Here is a 23,676-nt window from a genome sequence, read left to right as displayed (position 1 = left end):
GTCATCCGTGATGACCTGTAACCAAAGGCACTAGTACCAAGTCCACTTTAATTACCTGGCTTACATGCTGAATATAGTTAGGTCTGTAAAGAAATACGTGGACTCTGCACACAGTATTTCAATCCTTCCTTAGGTTTGCTCCAAGCCATCGTGGGAATTTTAGCAAGTTCATGTAAATTCTCTGCTACAATTTCCTTAATTGTGACACAGAGAGAAGTGGACCTCATTTTCCACATCAGAATTCTGATCCCTTATAAAATGATTATATGGTTGACATATTGTTATCCATTATGATCCTTGGATCTCTTTCATACACCTAAAGCCAATCACTCCTCACCTATTTGTGCAGTTGCTTTTCCACCTTAAATATACTTGTCTTGCTCTTGTCTCTATTGAACTGTACTCTGTTTGGCTCTGCCCACTTCTCCAACTCACTAAATCATTTCAATTATAATTATATTCTCTAAAGTGTCAAGCTCCTCAATTCCCAAGTGGGTGTCGTGTGATAACTTAATCAACAGGCTTCTTTCTCTTATTCATTAAGTAGCATATCTGTGAAATGTTTCTCAGAACCAGTAGCCATTTTCTTCTGCTTCCTCGAATTTGCTAGATGAAGAATCGTGAATCTTTTTTCATAGCATGGAAAAGACGACAATTGATTGCCCAATGGGCAATCATCACCCTCCCTATGTTGATGACAATCATGATGAGGATAAGAGGATTAATACCTTGTATTTATATAGTTTCTTTCTACTTTGGAGTTCAAAGGGCCTATACTGCGTGGATAGTGCTGATCAAAGCTATTCAAAGCTCAAGAGACAATTCAAATAAATAGAAGCTAACCAAACCCTAAAGGTAGGGTCTTAAACCCAGAATATCATACCAGAAGCTGAGGAATAGGAGAGGATGGGAATTCAGCTATGAACCAAACATTCTGAGTATCTCAATGGTATTTATTAAAGGTTCAAAGAAAGCAATGGATGGTTTGTAAAGGCCTCTCCCCCAAGTGCTTTAGTAATTTTAATTTGAGCAAAATCCACTGAAATCTTCCTAAGTACATAGCTTCACACTTTGTGCACGCATACATGCATACAAATTAGGTAATGTTCCCCCAGCTACGCCCAGGGGTCTGGATACAGCACGATGAAGTGTGGGATGAAATGGTTGCATGCATAAGCATGATGCTGGACATGGGTTGGGTACTACAAGGCAAATTTTTCTCAACACTGAGGTACGTAAAAACACAACCACCACATTACAGAACCAGGTGAAGCGAGGATATGTATTGTAGTCTCTCAAATGCTTAGTGTAGTGTTCTGCACATGGGAAGTGCTCAGTAAATACCACTGATTGATATCAATATGAACAAACCCACGTTCATCAAGAGTTAGCTTCTGATGCAGCCTCTAAACCTATGAATCCTGATTTCATTCTGCATGCGGCAAAAGCAAATCTCCCATTTCAGTGAAGGAGAGATAGTGCCAATTTCCCTAGGCAGCTGGGAATCACCACTGAAACCAGGAATGGCTGGGCTAAATACTTCCCAACCACTTTTGCAAACACATTACTCAACAGCCATCACTTCAGGGAACAGATTCTTCCACCAATGAGTCGGTATTTCCGTGCTGGCCTCCTAGTTAAGAAGATTTGTTACAGCTTCGGGGTTACATTTCTATTCATCTAGAAGGGCAGTAGGTGAGGAAGAACCAGCAGAAACAAACTGCTTTCTTTTGAAAAGCAAGGGATTTGAGGAACTAAAATAAAGAGCAGGGCTGCATAACACTGACATTTTTATTAGAATTCATTTGTAACAAATGGAACTTGTGTCAGCAAAGAACTGATTTTCATACAGACTTCTTTCGCCACCAATGTAACGAAGTAAGAAAATAAAAAGCACGCCTTTCATTCTGTAAAACATTTACGCGTACTACTAATTAGAGGTAATTGTATTTTTAACAAGCCATTTTACAAGTTATTTTTTTTAAATTTTCAGTCTATGCATCCAAAACGAGAGCAAAGAACACAACTTTTATTATCTTTGTAAAGACACTCCAAGCTTGAATGGCAAAGCCACGGAACAGATGGATAGGATGGATCTGTAGCCTTCTGATATCTGCTGGAGTATCAGGGCACCCAAATACCCAAAGGAAACCAAGACCCCAAAAAGAAAATGGAAAGAAGGAAGGAAACAAACAAATGAACAAAAAAGCCAAAAAAGGAAAGGAAAGGGGAAAAAGTCACATGGCCTTTGCAGACTTCCCCCTCCCCCCCCCACCCCTTCCCGTTTCTATGTTCTGGGTTATTTACATACACACGAGTGAATTTCAGAAGCAGTTTCTTACATATGGGTTCAAGTAATAACATTACTGGGTGTAGAATCAATAGGGCAGTGCATAGTACAAAGGTATAGAAAGTGCAAATCTCCCTAGAGGCCCTTCCCTCCCCTGGCTGTCCTCTCCATCGTCTAACCATGCAAATAATTTTTTAAAAAGAGCTAAAATAAAGTTCTGTACAAATTATTTTTCATATATTTTGAATTTTTTTACCATTATAACTAATTACAAAATTATACATAACTACACATACATAGGTAAATAATAGCACCGTACTGATTATGATGGGAAAACTAATTGGAAATTTGGACGTTTGTGATAATTGCAGGTAAAGATGTTTACTGCTGCAATTAAAAAGAGAACAGCTATTCAGAAAAGCATAGAAAATGGAATGCACATCAATGACAAACGCTAAGGGAGTTTTCATCAATAACTGAACAGCAAGATACTGGAGTTGCCTCGGCCTCTTTTGTCTCTGGTACATTACTCATTCATTTTTGTTTCATGATTAGTGTTCATTTAGTTTGACAGAATTTTCAAGAGTTTCTTTGAGAGAAACTGCTCATTTATTAACAACTCTGGTGTGCAACAGTCCTTCCAATTCTACATTTCCAAAATGGTGTGTTTTCAGTGATGCGTGTCATTTGGCTAAAAGGATATGACTGCACTAAGTAATCGGGCACTTTAATATATCCTAAATTTATAAATGAAGAAAGAATTTACAACAAAACCAAATAGTGCACATTCATTTCTGGTTCTAATGTAGGTTACTGAGTCTCATTCTGAGGTAGCCTTCTAGAATACTTTTTATTATTATTATTATTATTTCTTTTTCTTTTTTTTTACAAAAGTGCTCAAATATGATGCTTGACAGGGTTTGGTCTCTGACATTTCTTTCTGGTAAGAATGGAAAAATGTGGACCTAACAAAATCCCATTTGTGAAACAGCAACATAGCTAAAATAAAGTCATTTGTACCCATCTTCTTATGAATTCATTGGACATCTTAAGAGAGATTTTTCAAAGTGATACAAAGCATGGCAGAGACCAGTACTATCCTTAATGTCTTCCTATTAAGTGTCTCGGGAAAATACTCTGTGCTGTGAAAACGACTATTCTCACCTACATGGAAAAACCAAATGCAGCTTTCAAGAGACCATGATACCCATGATTTATTCATCTTTAAAATAATTATGATTAGTGCAGCATTACATGTTTCAAATGGGAATTCTGACATTTTAAATGACTCTGCTGTGAAGGGAGATATGGAAAGAACAATGGACCACTGGGCTGGCTACTGGCCAGGGTGGATGCCAGGAATAACGAAAAGATAAAGGGGCCTGACTACTCAAGTGCTTTGGGTTGGTATAATCAATAACATCTCCTACATGGTTAAAAGTGAGGAATGCATATTTGTCAAAGTGTTCTTGTACATGTGCTAAAATAAAGATTATGCTTTAATTGAAAAAGTAACTGATCTGAATAACTATTGTAAATACAGAAAAAAAACCCTAAAAAAAACGCTATCAAATATAAGGCACTCTAAATGCAAAATTAAAACAAAAGAAAAAAATACAGCATTTTCCAAAAATGCTGCATACCACGAAATGTTTCTGATTCAACAGAGCAACAAAAGTTGGGCTTTGCCTCTGTTACATGTCATAAATGCAAATTTCATAGCATACACTATAGACAATATACGATTGAGTACACTTTTTAAACATCTTGAGAGCTAATAAAGAACAACATTCTCCCTGCCTAAAGGGATATGCACTGACCTTGCCCACATGCACACCTCTTATATATTTAATACTATGATTTTTATTGCACTAGAGTGTTACAAATATTGAACTTCATGGGAAGCCTTGCTAACAAAATGTTATTTGTTCGTGAATGTGTTTCTCTTTTTTTTCTCAGGGTGGGGAGGAGAGGAGAACAGGAGATTGGGGATGTGTTTGAGTATCACTGATGTGCATTCCTCATTTCCCTTTAAATGTCTTGGAATTTAGAAATGCATATATATTGAAAAAATATGAATTGTGTGGTATTTTGGATCATTAGTCCCCCACTTCAAAACATCCAAATCATGGAAGAACTGATATATAGCTATAGATCTATATTGATGTGTGGATACACTATATATATACATATATAGAGAAGCATCTAGGTGTATATATGTATATATAAGTTAGTAGCAGCTTTATACTTTGCGCTTCCCTGTTGATTCCAAAAAAAAAAACCAACAAACCAAAGAAAAACCCATTTTGAATAACTGATTACAATGGGAACTTCCCTATAAAATGAAACTGAACAGAAGTGTAAAGTAATATATGACAAGACTGTGGTACTGTAGATAAATATAGTAATGCACAAAAATGTGCAAATTTCCCAATTATTTAACATTTCTACAGCAAGATATTACAGAGAACAGTTCTACAGTTAAAAAGAACCAACAATTATGAAAGAAAAAAATGAACAGCTATGCAATCTTTTTAAATTCACTTCATTGGATGATTAACTTGTTAAAGAAAGGAAAAGGTTTACACAGTTTAAAATGAAGCACAGGTCAGCAGTATCTTTACAATACTAAAAAACTAAATCAAAGACTTTCTTTTTAAACATTCCCCCCCTTTACCCCTAAAGTGTTATTATGAGCATTATGATGGGAAGGGGTGATGTTGAAGCAAAGAGTCCATTTTTTTAAATTTTGTTTTTAAGAAGCCAAAATGGCTCTTTAACAAACATCTTGCACCGAATTGCAATGCTCTCAAGATATCTCGTCTACACCTATCATGCAATCCTGAACAAGATGGTGGTTCTTTGCACTAATTTCCTCTTCCCTTTAATTTCAACAAAAGTTGAATCCTTGAGGTATCTGTAAATGAAATCCTTCAGACGCCTCACGAGTCAGGATTCTCTTTATTATTTTTCAGGTTAGGTTATTAAATTGTGAATTCTTGGTCCACCTGGAATAGTTTTTTTGTGTGTGTGTGTTTTTTGTATTTTTTTTAATATATATATTCCCACTAATTGGTCTTTAGCTAGAAGTTAAGAAGTACTTCTCAAGCACACTGTATGGCTCAGAAGAGGCTCTCTGGATCTTAAAGGGCCTGCAGTAAAAATCCAGGATGGGTCAGGAGTTTTTACGTTGCATAGTGATCAAAGCTGCCCAGGTATTCTAGTGCGGCTCGATAGCAGAACTGATATTGATCCTGGAAGAAAAAAATTGGGAGAAAGAAACAAGTACAGAGAAACCATTAGGCCTGCTTTCTCTCTTTATTCCTGACAGTGAAATCAAGAAGGAAAACTACCTAAAGAACCTTCTACCCTGGAGGACCTAATAGTTTAGAAAGTAGAATCAACCTTCTCTCAGCCACCAAAAATATTAGCAGGCTATATAATAAATAGCTTACTTAAATGCAATAACCTTCTCTTTTGACAACATAGACACATTTGAGAAGAAAGTGAATAGATGTTGATGTATTCATTTACTAAAAGCTTGTGTAAATAATATCCTTGAATTAAGGGAAAATACAGACAGATTAGCCTCTTGAGTTACTTCAGGCTTGCAAATTTTAGATTTGCCAGATGAAATGTCCTAATCCATTAGAGTGACCGGAGGAACCATAAGCAAAATACCTATCATCTTTGAGGTAAATGAGTAAACACAGAGTTGCAGCTAATAAGCCACTGGGGCTCTGCAGACAATGGGTGTCATTTAGCCAAGGCCACAGGACCCTCCATCTCTTCCCCAGTCTGTTTCATTCTCTTCAGTCGACATTACCATGAAAGGACTTCAGCCTTCAGTAGCCTATACCCCTAAATCTCGGCTTCATTTCATCTAATGCAAGAGTATTAGTGGATGGCATGTTCCATCAAGATCTAGATGAAATGATCTCTGTCTTTACACCAGGACGTTATTTCCAAAAATGTCTTAAGTCCAAATGTAGAGAGAGAGAGAGAGAGAGAAATGCAGTGAATAAACTAGGTTTCCCAAACTGGAGTTTGCTTTGAATGTAAACTTGCTTCCAGGAATCACTGAGGCTAAAACTATGTACTTTTCATTTTCATCAAAGTCTAGGTTCTACCGTAAAATGGTGATGTAAAATAAATGGAGATTACTTTTCCACCTTGTCACAAGCAGTTATATGGATAAGTATTAAGGTTTCTTAAACGGTCTAATTTCTTTTTTGCATTTAGTTCCTTAGGTTGTTTCATTTTTCAAAATATTAACCACCTAAAAGACCTAAAATATACTCCTAGTTCAGAGTCTACCTTGATTTCTGGACAATGGGTTTTGGGTAAAATCATTATTGCAGTTGTAGCAACATTAAGCTCTTTTAGAAAATTTTTGTCAGAGAATGCAAACAGCATTTCTAAATATTCACTATCATTTTCTGAAGTGGCTGGCAAATAGGATTGTTTAAATTGTAATTCTGTTATTATATGAGCTGTCATCTAAGGACCATATGAAGATTACCAGGGCAGAGAAGAAAGGGGTTTAGTTCTTCAGCTTGCAACGATGGAGCTCAGTGTAAAAAGGCAGAGATACTTTGATCTAGGTGCTATAGATATAATGGACTTAAATGTCAGGAATAGAATTCAAACTCTTAGTACAATTAAATGCGTGAATTACCATGTACTCCACTGAAATCTCAGTCTACAGTATCTTGCAAACTGGAAAGTCAGCCTACATTTGGTGTTATTCAATATTTTCCCCTGCACGTGTTTTTTTTTTTTTCTTTTCTTCCTCACCTCTGTCTGTACCATGGCAGGCCGTTGGGTCCTCAGCATTTTGACAGTCTGGAAGATATCTACGACACCTTCGTATCTCATTCTTTCCAACACAATGCTCAGTGTTATAAATACACCAGTCCTTCCAACGCCCGCGCTGTTCAAATGCAAAATGTAAGATTCATTGATCAGAAATCCACAGGAGTAGGTATTCACTGTAATGTGATGCATGGACCCCTTTAAAGCTGAGAAATTCTCCTCCACAAAGGAGGTTTTGAAAATGTTGCCCTAACTCAGTACTGAGTTCTCTCTGGCCACTGAACTTGAACTTGAATTAGGTGAATAAGTAGTATAATAGAATGATTTATCTTTTACCTGATAATAATAATAATAATGGTATTATAAACTCCTTGACCCCTCTCAGGGCTGCACCTGGAGAGTTCCCAGTACTCTACCAGTCTCGACTACGGTAGGGAGAGTCAAACTGAGGCATATTCATTCCATTCCTAGTTTGTGCAGTGCATAGTTATTGGAAGGCAATCTGCTACAAGTCAAAACTCACCTGTGCTGGGCAGCAGTGGCATGGGAGAGAGTCAAGGTCGGAGACTCAAGAAGACTGCGCAGAAGGAGGCATTGGTAAACCAGTTCTGTATTTTTACCAAGAAAACTCTATGGATACACTACCAAAATGACTGCAGGTAGATGTGGGGCATTCAGGGAGAGGTGTATCCACGGCATCAGTATGGGTCGGAGATGACTCAACAGCATAAGACGAGACAAATTCCTTCAGGGCAGGGATTGTGTCTACCAACTCTACTGTATTGCACTCTCCCAAGCGGTTAGTACAGTGCTCTGCACCCAGTAAGCCCTCAATGAATAGCATTCATTGATTGGTCTTTATCAAGCCCTTACTATGTGCCAAACACTGAGGTATATACAAGATAATCGAGTTAGACCCAGTCCCTGTCACGCATAAGCCTCACATTCTAAGTGGGAGGGAGAACAGATATATTATTCCCTATTTTATAGATAGGGAACTGAGGCACAGAGACGTTAACGTACCCAAGGTCCCCGCAGGCAAGTGGCAGAGCCAGGATTAGAACTGAGGTCTGTGCTCTTTCCACTTAAGCTACTCTGCTTTGGATCAAAATTTACATGAAAGACCTCTTTCAGTTGTGTGGAGAATGGATGAAAGCTTGGTGGGTCTAAACTGTAGATTTCCAGGCGCTCTCTCTTTTTTCCTTTCATGTTCTGATACTGTGGCACATTTGCCTACTCAGGGATCAAAGACTAGATTTCTAAAGAGCAATCTACTGACAGTTGGAAAAAAATCACAGAATCAACTGTGATGCCATATGTGTCATATGATGCCAATGGTACCAGAATCAGCAGCATGGGTACTTACAACTTAAACACTAACTCATATACCGATCTTTTTTCTCCTTTTTCCTCCTATCAACAAATTATTTCAATGGCTGTCTCCCTTACTACACTGTAAACTCCTTGAGGACAGGGTTTGTATCTTGAGCACTCTTCCAAGCTCTGAAAACAAGTGCTTAGTACAGTGCTCTGCACACAGTAAGTGCTCAGTAAATATGATTGAACAGGGACTCCAAAAAACTACTGATTGACTGGATGATTTACATAATTGAGTCATAAGTAATCTAGATTTGAAATTGCAGAAGTTTGACTGAGATAGATTTCTAATGAAGATTCCCAATTGGGTATCTGTGTCAAAACTGAGCTGTCATGAAGAAGAAAGTGGGACATCAGTTGGTGAGGTCTGAGATAAATTTCACCTGTCTGTTTAATCTTATTCTCCTAACTTGTCTATTTAACCTACACTGTTATCTCATAGTTCTTGTTCATTTTTCTCTTTATACCTGTCTTCCCCACTGTAAATGAGGCAACATCTGGAGGTCAGGGATCAGCTTTTCATTAACAGTTGGGAAATCAATCAATTAACCATATTTATTGAGTGCTTAGGAAGAGTAATATTTCCCCAATGCTTGATACAGTGATCCACATATTAGATATGTCTCGCAATAACTATTCATTGATTAATAAATAAGTTGCATTTGGCTCTGCAATGGGAATCTGAATTCCATATCCTTTTCTGTGTGCCATTGTGAAGATGGAATGACAATGACAAGACCTGGCCTGCACCTTCTGAATTATTAGACAACTGATGATAAGAAGATTTGCTTTTAGTTGAAATTCAGGACTGAAGTGCTGAAAAACGATGGTTCGGCACTTTTTGTGTCATTCTACACACCTCCAAATTGTCAAGAGCTGCCACGAGAGGAGGCGATGGTGGTTCTGAACCTTCCCTTATCCTGCTGTCTGAACTCTGCTGTTTGGCTTGAAGCAATCCTTTTGGGACAGATGCCAGGTTGAGGGGATAGGATGGAGGGGGATTGTTACTTCTGAAATGCTGTATCACTCAGAGTTGATGTACCCAGGCTGCCAGGATCTCTGGGGCAGGCTTGGAGTTGGGACTAGTAGACAATGACTCGAAAAAATTAGTTTTACCTGTGTAATTCCCACTAATGTTAGAGTGGCACTTAGCATTAGGCTTGCCATGAGCAGATTTGTAAACAAATCAACATTTTTCGACTCAAAAACATGTTTATCCCTTGCAAAACCTCTCCAATACATCAATGTAATTAGAGAGTGGAGAGTGGGAATTCCAACTTGGACTTTGTTTATTACAGGATACATTTATGCACTTTGTATAAAGATTGCCTTAGGCGCATCGACTAAAAGGGCTTAGCACTTACACCTCTGACAATGCTTCTGTTGGTTTTACTTAGAAAGGAAGGCAATTTGGTTATTAGCATTAGAGGTGAGCGCAGGTTCATTCATTCAATTGTATTTATTGAGCGCTTACTATGTGCAGAACACTGTAGCTCGGTGATATTATTGGTGATATTCTGATTCTGTGTGTGTTTGTGTGTGTGCACGCCCATGTGTGGTCAGGTGAGGTGAGTCTGGTTCCTAGCTCCATACTGCTCCATTCATTCATTCATTCATTCATTCATTCATTCATTCATTCATTCATTCATTCAATCGTATTTATTGAGCGCTTACTGTGTGCAGAGCATTGTACTAAGCACTTAATAATAATGAGGGGACTTGTTAAGCGCTTACTACGTTCGAAGAGCTGAGGGAGATACAAAGTAATCAGGTTGTTCCAAGTGGGGCTCACAGTCTTCATCCCCATTTTACAGCTGAGGGAACTGAGGCCCAGAGAAGTGAAGCAGCTTGCCCCAGGTCACACAGCAAATAAGTGGTGGAGGCGGGATTAGAATCCACGGCCCCTAACTCCCAAGCCCGTGCTCTTGCCACTAAGCCACGCTGCTGGACCCAGGGTTTCAACCAGAAGGCTGGGCTACATGGATTTGGTGACATATTCCACAAGGCCCCAAGTAAGCTCTGCACAACCAGTGGCTTCTCAGCTGGAACAGGGCCCCACAGGACCTAGTTGCCCTCATTGTCTTCACTTTTCTCCTATCCTGGTGTTAACAGGGAGAAAAGCCCAGGGAGCATAAAGTATGACAGGTTTTATTTTAAGTGAAGATGCACAATACCTTCTTGTAGGCCTGCCCTGAAAATAATCCAAAGATTACTGCAGCTATCTGATTATACATCAGGTCTAGTCCTCTCAATGTGCTGGGTGAAAGCATAGGGCAGGTAAATGCTCTAATGCCATGAGATTAATTTGCAAATTGTTTGAATTTCATTTTCACCGGTATGTTGTTTTTACCCACTTTCCCATTTCCTGCAGTTTCTTCATTGCTCCCCTTCAGTTGGGGAAGCAATGTGTCCTGATGGAAAGAGCTCAGGCCTGGGGCGGGGGGGGGAGGTGTCAAAGGACCTGGGTTCTAACCTGCCTCTGCCACCGGCTTGTTGTGTGACCTTGGACAAGTCACTTAATTTATCTGTTCCTCAATTTCCTCATCTCTAAAATGGGGATTCAATACCTATTCTCCCTCCTGTTTAGACTATGAGCCCTAAGTGGGACAGGGATTGGGTCCAAACTGATTAGCTTGTATCTACCCCAGTGCTTTGGACAGTGCTTGGCATATATTAAATACTATAATTACTATTACTATTAGCGGACTGAATGAGGTGGGCAAGGTATGGTTAGGGAAGGTGTAGGCACGGGTACGTGCTATGGGACTATGAATGCCAAATTTGCGAGATAGGACAGAGAAATACAGTCCTGCCCCGCCGAGGGTATGGAAATCCCTGAACTACCCTTGATTTTGTGTTCGGCTTATAAGCACATATTCACATCTCACAAAGAAATGTACATATATCACGGGATGCACAATTAGACTTTGATTTTTAATGGTGAACTGAAGACCTATCAGTTTCACTACTTGCTTTCTGTACGCTCCAAGACCTGTTGCAACTCTCAGGTTTCTTTACAACTAGCTATGAGGGGGTGCTTTCCACTTTACTCCCTTGCTTCTTTGTTTCTGTCTTTTAAAACAACTATTTGGGATCCTTTTCACCAGTAAGAGGAGGGAATTAATTCACAACTGTTGTGCTTTTAAGAAGCAAGGAAGCATCTGGAGGTTTAGGTAATGAGGAAAACAGTGAATAATATGAAAAATCTCTGCACTTGCAGATCCTAATTAAGCAGCAAGTGTAACGCTTGGGTACAGCCTGAAGAAAATGGATGGATTCATTTACTTTGAGTGGTGGCTGACAGGCACATAAAAATAGTATGGTATCTATTTATGAAAAGATGTTTTTAAAAGTGTCAAAGCAAAAATATTCAGTGAATTTTGCAACCTCCCTAGCAGCTCGTAAGAAGCAGAAGCCTGTCTCCAGCAGTAGCTTGGACTCTTAAAAAAGGTCCATTCATCTTTTCATGGATTACTTGTAAAGGCAGGGAGGATGATTCTGGATTTACCTGATTCGTGATTCATGCTTCATTTAGTTTTGCCGGCATAGATGGAACCATAGGGTTTCCAATATTTAACACAGGGCTTGACTTGAGGAGCACAATGTTCATGACCTAATTAATTCTCAATTAACTGGCTTGAAGAAGGTAGACTTGAATGGTAAAACCCAGTGATTTGCTTGGGTTCTTCATAGAGAACTGAAAAAAAGCCTACTAGTCTCCAAAATTGCAGGCCATGGTAAATTAAATAATCATTTGCTATGAATACTGTGATAGGCAATCCCCAGACAAACAGCTCGGGGAAGGAGCAGCGCGGTTTAGTAGAAAGATCATGGGCTTGGGAGTCAGGGGTCCTGGTTTCTAATCCCAGCTTCTCCACTTGCCTGCTGTGTGACCGTGGGTAAATCACTTAACTTCTCTGTGCCTCAGTTTCCTCACCTGTGAAATGGGGATTCAACACCTGTTCTCCCTTCTATTTAGACTATGAGCCCCATTAGGGAGAGGGACTGATTTACCTTCAACTATCCCAGCGATTAGTACAGTGCATAACACACAATAAGAACTTATAACAAATGGCATCATTATTATTATCAGTGGAACATCTCTAAAAGTTGAACGTGGCATCTGCGGTAGGTTCAGGTCTAGGTCTCAGTACTTAGCAAATACCACAATTATCATTATCATTATTATTATCACTATTATTGATTTTACATCACATTTTTGACAGCTTAGTTATGAATGAACCTCATTCAACTTTCCATTCAGATTATTTTTGACCACTATTATAAATGATAATAATAATAATGATAATGTTGGTATTTGTTAAGCACTTACTATGTGCAGAGCACTATTCTAAGCGCTGGGGTAGACACAGGGGAATCAGGTTGTCCCACATGGGGCTCACAGTCTTAATCCCCATTTTACAGATGAGGTAACTGAGGCACAGAGAAGTTAAGTGACTTGCCCACAGTCACACAGCTGACAAGTGGCAGAGCTGGGATTTGAACTCATGACCTCTGACTTCAAAGCCCGTGCTCTTTCCACTGAGCTACGCTGCTTCTCTAGATTACAGTTCATTCAATTCTTCATTTTCAAATAGTGGAAGTTGCTATATACGCATTTAGCATTTCCCAGATTTGTAATTTTTATTTATAGGCAAAACAATACAAGTAGCTGTAGTTCAATAAAAATAAAAGCACTCATTTATTTATAGTGTGAACATTTTCAGACTGGCCTCTCTCCTGTTAATTTGCATTTTTCACCACATTTATCAGTCAATCAATACTATTCATTGAGGGCTTACTTTTTTATGGTGTTTGTAAAGCACTTACTATGTGCTAAGCAACGTATTAAGTGCTGAGGTAGATATAAGCTAATCAGGTTGGATACAGTTCATGTCCTACATGGGGGATCCCGGTTTTCATCCCCATTTTACACATGAGATAACTGAAGCCCAGAGAAGTTAAATGACTTGCCTAATGTCACAGAGCAAACAAGTGATAGCATCAGGATTAGAACCCAGGTCCTTCTGACTCCCAGGCCCATGCTGGGACCCACTAGACCACACTGCTGCTCTCAGAAGCAGCACTACACAGAACACTGAACTGAGTGCTTTGGAAGACTACACTACAATAGAGTTGGTAGACAGAAATCCTGCCCTCAAGAAGCTTACCGTCTAGGCTCCAGTATGAATTTTTAAAATGAACTGTGACTTTTTCCACAATGAAAAAATAATCAATTTACAACTCACCTGCAGTGGACGGAGATAGGCCCATCTTGACCAAATTGTTCTTTTGTTTTATGCACTTGGCCTATGAAATCAATAAATCCCTCTCCAGACTTTGGCACTCCCTGCTCTGGCCAGTCAGTGAACTGGAATTGTCTCACTGTTCTGGACTGACCATCCTTTAATGAAAGAGAAAGAGGGATACACAGCACATTAAAATGGTTTCAATGTCACAAACTCCCAAACAAGAGAATGAACAAAGCAAAGAGAGTTAAGAGCCACTGACCAAGATGAATCTAATCACAATGCTGATGAGTTGGTGTTTTCCCAGGTTAACATTCACAACATTCACTTCAGAATGTGAGCAATTTCATTAGTCATACCAACTAGTCTATACTGAACAAGAAATTGTCACCTAGCTTTGTAGTTTTTCAGCTCTGGTGGAGACTAGCAGATCATACTGTATTGCAGTACTCTTTGTAAAACAGCAAGCAACGATTTAGCCAAGTACATTCACCACTTTTCATTTTGAGAATTCAGCCTGCTTAAGCACTGAAATACCTAGGATAGAATTTATTTGTGTCCAGAGAATTCGTTGTAGCTGTCACAAATTCAAAAACATGTTGCTTGCTCATTTCTTGCACTGTCAAACTGCAAACAGTGACATTTAACAGATGTGACACAAATTGAGTGATTGCTGTTAACCTGCATGCCTTCTGGATACCTCACATGTCCTTAAGGCAGCCAGTCTCCTGCCATAGGAAAAAGAAACAGCATATGCCATGATAGTGTGCCTTTAAGCAGTAAGGGAGGCATCTTTCAAGGACTAGCACCTAAATCCAATTTCTGAAAATTTACTTTTGCAGGGCTGGATCCATGAGTCACAAAATGTTTCTTGAATTAAGAATGTGGGAAAAAAAGGAAAACCAAAACCAAAACAAAATTAACGCCAAAGGCAGGAAGATTCTTTCTTGACAAGATTGATTGAACATGAGTGCCCTGACATTTGAAATATAGATTTCTTAAAGAGAAAAAATAAAAGTATCTTCTGTTTTCTACTTGTGCTTTCCATTTCCTGTTCGACGTGCTTCAGGACCAACGTCAAGAAAAGTACACCATTTGCTTAGGAAGAAAATATTTGTATCACTCTCTAATTTAAGTTTTAAGAGTATCCCAGGCAAATTCTAAACAGTTAATCCTAATCTCTTTATGCCACTTTCTTTTTCTCTTTCTTCATGACCCAGGACATTGAGTGAGGAACTGCACTCATTACACTGAGAAGTGATAACCCTGATGTGTCTGTCTTCAGTACCTTCTTCCACTTCAATTCTTAGCTTGTGAACCGCTCGAGGGTCAGCGATCATGTCTAATTCCCACCTATGTTTTCATTCCCAGCATTTAGTCCAGTGCTCTACACAAGGCAAATGCTTAATAAATACTATTAATACTACTACTCATTAACACATTACTTGCTTAACAATATGGTGATAGTGAACGCCAACATCTTCTAAACAGGGAAGATATTAGCACGTTGAGATGCCTGATTTGCCAGGAGTAAAAGAAATGAATAATGTAGCAGATGTGGATCTTATTAGGCTTGGTCATCTTCTTACATGTGAGCATATCCCTGTCTCATTCTCTCTTTTTTTCTATCTAATTCGATTTGCTTTGAACATTAAGCCAGTGGTGAAATATTTAAGATGCTTGTTTGGGTCCTGTTCAGATCCTCTTGCCACAAGATTGAGCTAATTACTACATTCCATTTTATTTTCACTTGCATACATACTCATAGCAGTTGATTTAAAGACTTCTAACTCTGAGAGGGCATAAAGAGATTTTATAACTATGTGGAAGATGTCACAAGGAAGTGATTGCTTTTGGGAACTGTAAAACTGCAAAACTGAACCTAAAACCAATGCAAATTCAGTTTCTACTTTGAGACTAGAGTTATACTTCAGACCTCTTACAGATTCGTGTTCTTGTTTCCCAGACTGTCCAGAGTAAATCATTTGCTTTTTATTTCAGATCAACATTGTAAGGAGCTGGAAGAGAGGGGAAGGCAATCTTCAAACATAGTTGGAAACTTGATGTGAACTGTTTATGTTTTTCCTGGGAAACATCATTTTACATTGTTGCTTTATCTGAGCTTGTCATTACAGAATTTCTAAAAATGGAGTAGGAAGGTCTTGGGTCAATCCTGTTGTTCCAGAAAATGTGTTAGAATTCATGCTATAAAACTGGCCATAGCTAGGCCTATTATAGTTTATGTTCAAACCACTTACATCACTGCTGAACCTTGGACTCAGCAGACCAGAAAAGAAACTCAGAGGGAAAATTAACAACAAGGGTCATGGGGGCAGAGCAGACACATGAGAACACTACAGAATAATCCATGCCAGGAATAAAATTAGAATATTCAAAGTGGGTCAGGATTCTCTTAAGAATGATATTTGCTTTGCAGTTTTAAAATCATAGCTAATTAACCTTCAAGCTCACATGACCTACAGAGCCATGCAAAACAACAAGATATTTACAGTGATGAAACATTCAGAGAAAGCTCCAAGGGAAGAAGGAAAAAAGCTAAGGTGAATGGAAATGCAACCTTCCAATCAGTTAATGCTTTCCAGCACAAGCACTTACAAAATGCATTTTCAAAGTTGTACTGCCCAGATGTTAGGCTTGAATTATATCCAACTTCTGGCATAAGAGAATGCTTGCCAAAGAGAGGAACAGTTATAGAAAGTGTTCCCATTTTAACAGCTGTCACGTGGCCATGGAGAGTAAAATTCCCCGGAGCGAACTACTTTGGCTTACTTTAAAACACTGGGCTATCTTACCCTGGCGTCGGTGACCTTGAATTCTCTTAGGATATACTGTGGCATGTTGTACTCGGCCATGGGATCCACTACAAAGTACTGATACCGGGCTGAACGTTCTGCAGGCCAATACTGGTGACATTTTTCCTAAGAGAGAGTCAATCCTAGTTAGTATCACCATATTGTTATTGAGTTGAGATTTTCTTTTCTTTTCTCAATAAGGCAGATGTGGCCCTGGCTGAGAAAGTCACAGGGCAATAGTGGAAACTGAGATTTTCCCACAATAACAGATATCACAAATTGTCCTATCTCTATGCCTTAATATTCAGTGAGGAGGAAGCAACGAATTTTAGGAATGAGTAGAATATGTTCTTTAGAGCAATTCCATTCATATGTGCTCTGTGGAAGAAATCCATCACATCATCAGGGACTAAGCTTGGTTGGTTTGGATGGGATTGTGATCCACAAAATGATCAAGGCTAGTAAGTATTAATCTGAAAGAAAATCACAAGGCTTTCAGAGAGTCTTCTGACTCTGAAATAAGTGGCATGATTGAGTGTCTGTACCATGCGCTTCTACACAGAAGTAACCTGGGCCAACAAGTCATCCAAGTTTCAAACAGACACCTTTTCATGATCTGGTAGGATGGCCTAAATCCACCAACCATAGTAGTTCCTCCATAAATCTGCTGAACATACATCTAGAAAATCCAATGTATCAATAATGTCACCCAATGCCATTTTAAATAATTAATCTTTCATTTCCTCTCCAAGGATCCAGGAAACAGACCTCAAGGAGCTGAAAGTGACAAATAAAGCAAAGGATTTCTCCTCCAATCACCTGTTTCTATTCCTCTGATCTATACACTGATCATTTGAAATAAACTACAGAAACACTGACATTCAAAATCTGAAGTCAGGGCAACAAGAATAATTTAGGCTATTTTATTGCATGTCTAAATTTCAAAGAAAGAAATTCGGCACTGAATTTAACTCATGTAGCAGAGTGAAATCCTATCTCTAGTCTGTCATTTTCTGAACTTAATAAGCTCTCATTTTCTGGGATAGGATTTGAATCCATTATTTGAATAAAATAAATCAGAATGCAACCAAACTAGGTGGATTTGCCTTTTGGAGATCCCAATTAGAATAGACAAAACATAAATGAATTCAAAGTATAGCACATTTACTCTGCCCATTTCTCGAAGTTTGGTGAGCATGACAACAATTGTGGAGTTATGTTCCCACAGCATTCTCCAGAAGTCTTCAGTTGTCTCTGCCAATGGGCCCTGTGTAGCTATGTAGGCTTTTTGTTGCCTACATTGAAAAGCAGAAAAAAAAAAGACTTTTAAACATGCAAGAGAACATGTTAACGCTCACTGTTTATTTGTAAAATTTCATTAAAATAAAATTATAATGAAAGTGAACTCTGTGTTATAATGGCAAGCACATTAAATTTCTATTAAGATCACTTAATCAAACAGTGGCGTTTTCAAATTTTTGAAACTTTACAAAGGAAATTGCTTTGTTAATATTATGATGTATGTCTTTATCGTTATTATTTAAATTGAAATGCAACTCTAATCGCTCAATTTTTTTGTGTCATACAAAGCACTTAAGAAACATTTAACTGTGCTGCATCATTTGTAGAAATGACTGTCAAACAATCTATTAAGTTTATGAATTATAGGACAAAACAGCTTCTCTATTAACTCCTTCACCAGCCATTCGGATTCTATAAGAAAGTGGGAGGCAAAGGAAGAAAGTGTGTGTTCAAATGAACGTTCTGCTTAACAAGATGATAAATAAATAGAAAACAAAACCCAGGAAACAAAATGCTGACAGGCCTAGATAGAATGGCTCTGTAGATTGTTGAAATTTACAACAGTTGTGAAAACAAGGCATGCGCAATCATCCAAAGTTTCAAAACCTCAGAAGAGAAAAGTAAGTACCTGTATCCATCAATAAAACTGGCATTGATATAGTCAGAGCCTTCTACTCCTCGGATTGGCTGCAGGCATACCCTTGTGGATTCATATGGCATAATATTAACAAGGCGATTTTTGAATTTATTACATGGAAGATTGGCACTGATGAATCTTGAAGTGTGAGCTTTAGAGCTAGCCAGTCGCTGTTGAATAGGGTATAAGGAAAATAAGACTAATTATATTTTGGCGGCAATTTGATTGCAATGAACCAAAGACTTCATTTCTGCCTAATTTAAACTTTTTTCACTTTAAACCTTTTTCACTTTAGTAGATCCTTACTCTTCACACTGCATCACATCTCACACCACACTGACAGATACTTAACTTGAATGAATATGAATTTTTGAATAAAGTACATTGTGTTAAAAACAAGATCACATTACTTTTACCAAGAAGAAAACTGAAGGGTAGGAAAAGGTGAAGTATTTGCCTGAAGAGTAACTTGGGGATCTAACATAGTAAATCTCACCCTTCTCTTTGAATAGCCCCATGCTTGAGAAAGAGAATACCTGACTTTGAATCCATAAGCAATACACTAATTCCACTAACTCAAGACAGACTCACTCCAAAATCCACCATTTCATATAAGGCACTTTACCTTAAATTCCAGTTCCATTCCTGTGACATTTTCTCCTGTTTCTATTTGTGTCAGCTTCTGAATATAAGCATACAGGTTTCTAGCTGGCACTTCAGTATTTCCACATGTCACTGCTTCTAACAGGGCATCGTGTATAAAGATGTATTGGTCCTCAGTCTGAACCATGTAATTCCTCTGGGCTCTCATTAAAGTTACGTGACCATAAATATCTACAGTCTTTTCATGCTTTATTCTCTCTAACATGGCATCTATTACAATGAAGCAGCCAGTCCTGCCAACTCCAGCACTACAAGAGAAACACAGACAAATTCCCTCAAATAAACCAGTGAGGACAGCAACACATAGGGCAGTATACTTTTATATGAAAATGTCACATTACTTATTTTTTACCTGCATTACCGATAATTCTATTCAAAAACCTGCAATCAGGGTTTCTGAGATTTTCATCTCTACACTTAGGACACAAAATTAAGAGGTATTAAAGTAAAATATATACAAAACACTACTCATTTATTTTTTTTCTTGCTTTCATATGAATACAAATGAAAACCAGAAGTACCAGACACACAGTGGATACTCAACAATCAATTAATCAATCAATTATTGAGTGCTTATTGTCTCATCTCCCTCCTACCATTCCTTCCCAAACTCCTCAAGCAAATTGTTTACATCCACTGCCTCCATTTCCTGTCCTCGAAGTCTCTTTTTGATCCCTTGCAATCTAGCTTTCACTCCCTCTATTCCATGGACATTAATACCAAAAATTAATTACCATATCCTTTTGACCGCTGCATCAGACCTCCCTGCCTCCTGTTGCTCCCCTCCCCAGTCCACACTCCACTCTGCTGTCCCGATTATGCTCCCTAAAAAGCGCTCAGCCCACATCTTCCCTGGCTTCAAAAACCTCTAACGGTTGCCCATTCATATCTGTATCAAACTGAAACATTTCCATTTGATTTAAGTGATTCAATTGGCCCTACCTCTCCTAACTTGCCTTACCTACTCTGATCCAACCCAACCTGCACCCTTCACTCTTCTAACACCACCTTCTCACTGTACCTCTATCTTATCTTCTCGCTTCTGACCCCTCGCCCACTTCGTCCCTCTGGCTTCATTTCTGACAGAACACCACTCTTCCATTCTTTAAAGACTTACTAAAATTACATATCCTCCAGAGGTCTTCCTTAACCATGCCCTCCCTTCCCTGTCTTAGCCCTCCCTTCTGTGTCATCTATGCACTTGGGTCTGTTCCCCTTGAGCAATTTGATATTCACCTCTCCCTGAGCCCTACACTACTTATGTACATACTCATATGTAATTTATGATAATATCTGTCTCCCCCTCTACATCGTAAGCTCCCTGTGGGTGGGGATTGTCTATGTCAGTCATGTTGTAGTGTCCTGAGTGCTTAGTAGAGTACTTTGCAAATGGTAAGCACTCAATAATTCTTACTGATTAACTGGCTGAGGGCTACCACTCATGGTCCCATCTAATGGATCATCATGGAGTCACAGGACAACATGCCCCGTGATTATTTGAACAAAGACCTGAGACAAACTGTAACATAATCTGAAGACTTGTTTAAAGAATTTCTATTAAAGAGGCACAGTATGATGGTGGGCAAAGAGTCTTAACCAACATGGTGTTGAGAAACTGCACCCACTATCCTTTTCAATTTGATCTGAATGAACAATATGGCATTTGAGGAACCTAACTACTTTTCTCTCAGTCATCAAATACAACCCATCATGTACATGCTATATAAGAATTATTCCAGGATACAGGGAAGATATCCTCCACTTACCTTATAACAAAGGATAAATATTTTAGAAAATGTAGATATGGAATATAAGCATTCACAATGTAAACTATCCAAAATAATTTCTCATTCTGTGATAACTCAATTGAAAAATGTAAACCATTAATTACAAAAAAAAACTTAATTACTTTAGTTCAAATATATTTCCAGTTACTGTATGTTAATTAATTCTCAGTCTGTGATGATAGGAACCAGAAATAGCATAAAAACATAGATAATCTATAATCCCCAACAGATAATCTATATAACATTAGTTTCAATGTCCTCCTCCACCTAACCTGTTTACAAAGTAGTTAACAATAGCAAAGCTGACAGAATTGGGTTTCTACTTCTTTCCCATCTCCTTCTTATGCTCTGGTAGAGGCACAATATGTAGTTAAATGACTTAAAGCTTGGCTGCTAGAGAGGCAGCAGAGAAAGAGCAAAAAGAATAGATCATTTTTCAAATGAGTAATGGAAAATTGACGGGATTACTGAATATTTAGCATGTTATCACTGTTAAAGACACCAATGCATTCTTTATTTATAAATCTTTCTTTGCTTGGGTCATGAGGCAGTCGGAACAATACCACATCACTAATATTTTGTAAAGGAGTCTTAATTGTTATCAACCTGCAGACACTAAGAAATGTGAAATCCACAAAAATGTAGATGCTTATGAAGCTCTTTATCTCATTTGAAGTCCCAATTGTAATGCACTTAAGTATCATCTGAACAATTTTTAGGGTCATAAATGTCAATTTTCTCCAAGACATCATCTTCTAGCAAAATACTAAAAGATTCCAAATGTTCTTAAGAGTCTAGATACCTGAGTGCCAACATAACAAGACAGTACTCTATACCTTGCATTCATTCACCAAACTGTACTGATCCACTGAAGCACAACCAAGCTCTGCCAAATCTTGCATTCTGACTGGAGACATATAATTATAATGGTGACATTAACAATATTTACGCATTTACTATGTGCCAAGTACTACACTAAGTTCTGGGGAAGATACAACATAATCAGGTCAGACCTAGTTCCTGTCCCACATAGGGCTCACAGTCTAACTAGGAGGAGAATGCGTATTGAATCCCCATTTTACAGATGAAGCAATTTAGGCACAGAAAAGTTAAGTGACTTGGACAAGGACATATTGCAGGCAAATAATGCAGCCAGGATTGTTTCGTCCTAGGCCGTCAAGTTGTCTACAACCCATAGCGACACCATGGAGACATCTCTCCCAGAACACCCACCTCCATCTGCAATCATTTTGGTAGTGGATCCATAGAGTTTTCTTGGTAAAAATACGGAACTGGTTTACCATTGCCTCCGTCTGAACAGTATTTTTGAGTCTCCACCCTCGACTCTCTCTCATGCTGCTGCTGTCCAGCACAGGTGAGTTTTGTCTTGTAGCAGATTGCCTTCCACTCACTAGTCACTGCCCAAGCTAGGAATAAGTAGGACTCTGCTTGATTCTCCCTCCCATAGTCAAGATTGGTAGAGTACTGGAAACTCTCCAGGTGTGACCCTGAGAGAGACAGCCAGGATTAAAGCCCAGGTATTGTGACACCCAGTCCCATGCTCTTTCTACTATGCTGCACTGCTTCTGGTATGAACCGAAAAAGAACATAATTGTTTTTGTTTATTTTCTTTCAAATGGTTTCTCTGCAAAAGGTCTTTATACAAACTAAACATACCAAGAACTGAATATCACAGCAGCTAAACATTGCCCCCAAATTCCACGCCAATGTCTTCCAGAGCATGGTGTTAGACTTGATACTGTTTTCAAAATATCTTTGATAAATATCAGTACTCAACCCAACAACAAGTAGAGAGATAATTGGAATGTTAAAAGATCTGCTGGGGCTCTAATATTGACCCTTACTAGAATTTTGGGCAGCTGAAAAGCTTATAGTAAATATTTTGGAGAGCAAATATGTACTGACATAAGATTCACAAGCAATAATTTGCTCAGAGCAGGACTGGAATTCACAATGAAAATGAAGAGATTCACAAAGTCTAAACTCCTATTTGCCTGGCCTAAACTTACCCCAGGAACTCATAAGACGGTGACAAGAAGGTCGGACAGATGGATAGGCCTATTCAAATAAATTCCTAGGGGCATAGGGAATCAAAGGGTGTAAGTAAGATGACAGCAGTACTAAAGCCTGGTCTCTATTACTTAAGTGAAGGTAAGAGTAGCACAATTAAAAGATGAATTTGTTCCTGTAGCAATCAAACTTTCAGCAATACCCATTCAAATTTGTCTCTAATCTGAATATCCATGCCCAGTAAGAATCTCTGGATGCTGGTAGTCAGTTCTGGGTCCTTTCTGAGTAAGAAATATAGACCATTATTATTAAATATATCCAAGGAAAATTACACAAGGTTATATCACGGAGGATAAATGTCTAAAGGGGTTGCTTTATTGAGCTCTTTTTATATATGCTTTAAACAGATGGTTAGGAAAAATACTTTTTGGTATAAATTATGTTTTTTCCTGACATCAACTTTAATACCTCTCTTTTCCTCTAAAAGAGGAGTTATATAATTTTGGTTATTTGCTAACCGCAGGAATCAAGGAATGCTAAAACCACAGTGCCCAGGCCATGAGGAAGAGTGTTATACGCTGAAAACTGAAATCAGCTGGAGTTGCCTAATTTAAGTTTCAGTAATTTAGGGAAGACTGTAAATGAGCTAGCTTCAAATAGAGAGGTACAAACCATCATGAGCCATAGAGCTTGAAATCCACATTTAGACAGA

General features: G+C 38.5%; 1 protein-coding gene across 42 annotated transcripts in view; it reads right to left on the bottom strand.

Annotated features, from left to right (window-relative positions):
- Positions 1-1,773: 1,773 nt before the first annotated feature.
- Positions 1,774-23,676, bottom strand: part of PTPRD (protein tyrosine phosphatase receptor type D) — a 1,860,044-nt gene continuing 1,838,141 nt past the window's right edge. For 40 of the 42 annotated variants that reach the window (XM_029056273.2, XM_029056261.2, XM_029056268.2 and 37 more), the window contains 7 exons: positions 19,109-19,394; positions 18,475-18,653; positions 17,713-17,839; positions 16,545-16,670; positions 13,732-13,886; positions 7,088-7,223; positions 5,476-5,544 (listed from right to left, as the gene is read on the bottom strand). In XM_029056273.2, the coding sequence (XP_028912106.1) occupies positions 5,476-5,544; positions 7,088-7,223; positions 13,732-13,886; positions 16,545-16,670; positions 17,713-17,839; positions 18,475-18,653; positions 19,109-19,394 (1,078 nt within the window). Of the gene's footprint in view, positions 5,545-7,087; positions 7,224-13,731; positions 13,887-16,544; positions 16,671-17,712; positions 17,840-18,474; positions 18,654-19,108; positions 19,395-23,676 lie in introns of all 42 variants that reach the window. The other 2 variants (XM_029056258.2, XM_029056291.2) reach the window with 1 other exon arrangement.

The sequence above is a fragment of the Ornithorhynchus anatinus genome, chromosome X5 (assembly GCF_004115215.2).
Source record: "Ornithorhynchus anatinus isolate Pmale09 chromosome X5, mOrnAna1.pri.v4, whole genome shotgun sequence".
Classification (NCBI taxonomy): domain Eukaryota; kingdom Metazoa; phylum Chordata; class Mammalia; order Monotremata; family Ornithorhynchidae; genus Ornithorhynchus; species Ornithorhynchus anatinus.
This window is presented reverse-complemented; position numbering and strand designations above follow the sequence as displayed.